Raw genomic sequence first — 4,618 nt, 5'->3', positions numbered from 1 at the left:
CTATATCTATATATACAGTATATATATATATATATATATATATATATAATAATAATTATTATTATTATTATTATTATTACAGATAACTGATGTACAATCAAAGGTAAGTCAATATTAAATGTATAGCATCAGTTATCTGTAATGTATATATATATATGTCACGTGTATGTTCCTGTTTGTCCTTATTTGGTTATCTTCCTGTTCCTGCTCCCTGATTGTTTCTAATTTGATTCCAGGTGTGTCTCGTCTTCCCCTGTTTAAGTTGTGTATTTAAAGTGTTTCCTGTTTTGAGTTCTTTGTCTGGTATTAAATGTCTGTCGGTTCCTGTACTACGTGTGAGTCAATAAATCCTGTTTTCTATGTTCTCCGATGTCTCCTCGCTCCTTCGTCTCCTCGTTCCTACACAGTAGCAGCAGACCGTGACCGCAGCATTGGTGAGCATATGAGACTTCTTTCAAAAACATTACAAACTTACTGACATCAAACTTTTGAATGGTAGTGTACACATTTTATCGCACACCTATGTAAGTGTATGTGAGACAGATGATAGTAATATGTAATTGCCAAATAATATTTCAATGACAACTTACAAATCATTATCACTGATTTTTCATAGTAACCGATAAAGTACGCTTAGTCGTGCATGAGTGTAATATGAATACATTAACATACCACATCTTGCATTTTGATTTTAAAATCAATTATAGGAAAGCAAAGTTTCTATTGGTTGTACACCAGAATCTCAGCGAATGCAGTTCACCAGACAAATTATTTTGACTTTTACTAGAGGGAAAGTATGAATATGCAGACACACGTCTTTTCATTATTGGTTTGACTGATTATTGATTTTTTTTTTTTTTTCAGATGGAATTGAAATGTTGCTGTTTGTTATCCCAGCATGCCTTGGGTTATCACTTCTCGCCATTGTTGTGTTTGCCTATATTGGGAAACATGAACGGTGAGCATCCACAGGCTTGTTATTCTTGAGTATTAAGACCATAAAAATAATATAATTAAATTTCTCTCTGTTTTTCATAGGGTGAAGATGTGTTTGTGGCCTATAATTCCTGATCCTGCCAACAGCAGTATTAAGAGGTGGACCACCACTGATTCAATGCAGGTCTGATTATGTTCATCAATATCTGAAATAGATTTCGATAGTTAATAATCAAATGGCTTTAAAAGTCAATCAAACATGCTTGATTAATTCATATCTCAACATGATTTTGTCCAAGGTCATACCTCCCTTTAAAGAAGACAAGGAGCCCGTGTTGGTGTATCTGTCCCACTTCAGTCTTCTTGATCTGGATGAGAAAGAGCCGTTCAAGAGTGACTATTTCAAGGAGAACCAGTGGTCACACGACATCGACAGTTGTGATGAGAGTCATTCCTCATTCCAGACCTCTGTCAGACACGATTCAGATCACGACAGGGATTCTGTCCCTTATGCCACAGTGGTTTTCGGTGGTCCATATCAAAACCATTCATCCTGTCCGCCAGCCTACGTTCGCTCTGAGTCCACACAACCTCTGTTAGGAGCAGACGACCCTGGCAGCCCCCCACCGTATGAGAATGTGTCACCAAGCGGCAGTGCTTCCAAAGTACAACGCTTCACTACATTCCCTCAGAATTCTACTGAAAGTGAGGAGAATGAAGAACTTTATGAATTATTTCCTATGCTCAGATCTTTAGAGATCAGGGATACTGATCATATCTAAACTCAGATTCATCCAGTTCCTGTGTATGTGCTTCTATGTTAAGGATGAGTGTGTCTCATTTTGAGTTTGATGTAGAAACATACAAAAGGATACATTCAAACCACAGCTGAATGTGGCCCAAACCTGACTGATTTGGCTCACATGACAGATGTGTTTTTACATTTAAATTACATCTACATTTAGTCATTTAGCAGACGCTTTTATCCAGAGCGATTTACAAATGAGGACAATGGAAGCAATCAAAATCAACAAAAGAGCAATGACACACAAGTGCTATAACAAGTCTCAGTTAGCTTAATGCAGTACACGTAGCAAGTTTTTTTTTTTTAAATCATATGATAAATAAAAACAAAAGAGATAGAATAGAGCAAGCTGGTGTTAGAGGCCTTTTTTGCTTTTGTTAATTGTATAATAAATAAATAAAAAACAAATAGATAGAATGCAAAAAGATTACAGAAGCAAGTGTTAGTTTTTTTTTTTTCTTTTTAAGAAAACAAGCAGTTAGTAAATAAATAGAGTGCAAGTCTAAAAGGGGCATTTTTTTATATAAAGAATATAATTAGAATAGAGAGTGTTAGAGTTCTAGAGGGCACATACATGGATCAGGGTACATTTTTCAAAGTGATTAGCAAAAAAAAAATTTTAACTTTCTACAGTATTGCCAGGGACTGCATATAGGTTAAACAGACCACTGATATTACAATGAATGGGAGAACATGGTACTCCCATTATGGCAGCTCTATTAAAGTAAGTCCCACCTTTTCCAAGTAAGAGAGCCAATCGGCAAAATCACTGCCTGGTCTTTATGTGATACTTGTCTCAAGAAATCGCATAAACACATTTTATGTCTTGCTGCCCTTCCAAGTTCATTCTTTCAATGTGCCTAGACAGAATGTCACAAGTCCATTCTTGTGTCGTTAGCATTGAGAAACTGTAGCAAATTTATGCAGCATTTAAAAAATAAAAATATTAAAGTTAATGCTACATGATATCCAGTGTAATGGGTTGAAAGGAGCACATTTCTGGTTTGTTATTGCTGGGGCTGTGGGGGTATAAGACAAAAAAAAATGCTTACCAACACCATCGTTACTTTTGTATGTTACTTTTTTGCCTGTATTTTTAATTCAACATTCAGCATGTTTTTGGTGTAAAAAGAGAACATGTTTGTTTACTTCTTACTTAATGTTATCTTATATTTGCCACATGTTATACATTCACCTCTTGTATGGTGCTTTGGATTCATTATATATATATATATATATATAAGAATTAAAAAAAATACAGTTTAAGGTTACATCTGGCAATGTAACAACACTTCCTCTGGAAAGGACAAATTAAAAGAGTTAAATAAATTCTCCATTCATAATTTTATACCAGAACGTGTGACGATGCAATGTTTTTAGTATGCAAAGTCTTTTCTTGAAGCTCTGCAGAAGCTCAGCATGGTCTCTGTGTTTACAGTGAGCTTTATAAAGGTGATGCTGCGTTACAAACCAGCAAGAAAAGTGCAGTCCAGAGTGTTTAGCTTCATGACGTCAAGTTCTTGTACTAAATATAAAGGATTAATTGTGTCTTGCAGATGTTTCAAGGCAATGTCAATTAGTTTTGCAGTATAATATGGAATCTGAGATGTTTTTTTTTTTTTTCATTGCTGAATGATTAGTGTTTTAAACAAATTGGCTGTGACTGGTTCATTGACTCATAGTCACTAGTTTCATTACTGATTATAACCAGTGGTTTGAACAAATGGGTTGAATAAATGATTCAATGACTCAAAGAGACAGTTACTTGTAATCTACAGAAATAGACAACAATCAGAAAATTCACTAGTGAAGAAGACTAACACTCTTGTCTGAAACATGAGTGGAACGATATAAACAGAAGTCTCAATGCTGTTGAACCAGAGGCCCTATATCAGCACTCCTGGAAGACAGTTTGTCCAGTCAAATTCAAGGACTGAAACTGTTGTCTAAAGCTATTTTAAAAAGTCCATGTTACGCATAAGATGTACTACTATAGTAATACAAATAAATTAAGCATAATTACATACAACTAACCCTAAACTAAACCCTCGTCCTAACCTTTACCATATAGTAAATACATGTAGTTAATTAAAATAACTCAGTACTGTATAATTACACTGTAACAAGGTAACATAAAATAGAGTGAAACAAAAAATTACATTACAAATGTGTGTTATAAACATATGAACTAACAATCAGCAATTACCTCAGTTTCACAAAACTTAATTCCACAACATTCTTTCGAGACACATCCTAACCTGCTTAGTTTGTTAACCCATTGGTGCCCCATTTTTTCGGAATGGTTTCATACATATAGTCGTGTTATTAGTGTCCTATGTGAACATTTCTGCATTTATTTTCCACAGGTTTTTTTCTTTTTCTTGAAAATCGTATTTGAATGTGTTGCCGGTGGGCAAATATGTTGTGTGTACACCTTCAATGCCAAATTTGAATAGAAGGAGAACATTTGGCATCTAACTCGAAATAATGCTTTCAACAGATCAATCTTTATATTCATAAACACATTTCTTATCTATAAAAGTTGAAGAACATTTGATGCGACCCCAAAAAAAGCTACATCTAGCTTATAATCTCTTGAATATGAAAACACAACAAACAACAAATCCATGTTTCTTAAAGTGGTGGAACATAGTATAGTACGGTGACGCATTGCTGCCACACACATATTTTTTTCCACTCAATTATGTCGTAATAACGAGATGTTATGTCGTTTTAACGAGATCTTTTCTCGTTAAAACGACATATTTTCTCGTTTTAACGACATATTTTCTCGTTAAAACTACATCTTTTCTCGTTTTAACGACATCTTTTCTCGTTAAAACTACATATTTTCTCGTTAAAACGACATCTTTTCTC

At 34.4% G+C, this 4,618-nt stretch overlaps 1 protein-coding gene across 2 annotated transcripts in view; it reads left to right on the top strand.

Annotated features, from left to right (window-relative positions):
• LOC107738609 (granulocyte colony-stimulating factor receptor-like) overlaps window positions 1–1,919 on the top strand; it is a 14,548-nt gene extending 12,629 nt beyond the window's left edge. For both annotated transcript variants that reach the window (XM_016550379.1, XM_016550378.1), the window contains exon 17: window positions 1,236–1,919. In XM_016550379.1, coding sequence (XP_016405865.1) covers window positions 1,236–1,718 — 483 coding nt within the window. In that variant the 3' untranslated portion in view covers window positions 1,719–1,919. The remainder of the gene's footprint in view (window positions 1–1,235) is intronic.
• Window positions 1,920–4,618: the final 2,699 nt, after the last annotated feature.

Source organism: Sinocyclocheilus rhinocerous, unplaced genomic scaffold, assembly GCF_001515625.1.
Source record: "Sinocyclocheilus rhinocerous isolate Xijiao unplaced genomic scaffold, SAMN03320098_v1.1 scaffold1757, whole genome shotgun sequence".
Lineage (NCBI taxonomy): Eukaryota > Metazoa > Chordata > Actinopteri > Cypriniformes > Cyprinidae > Sinocyclocheilus > Sinocyclocheilus rhinocerous.
Note: the sequence above shows the minus strand (reverse complement) of the source record. Positions and strands in the feature narration are given on the sequence as shown.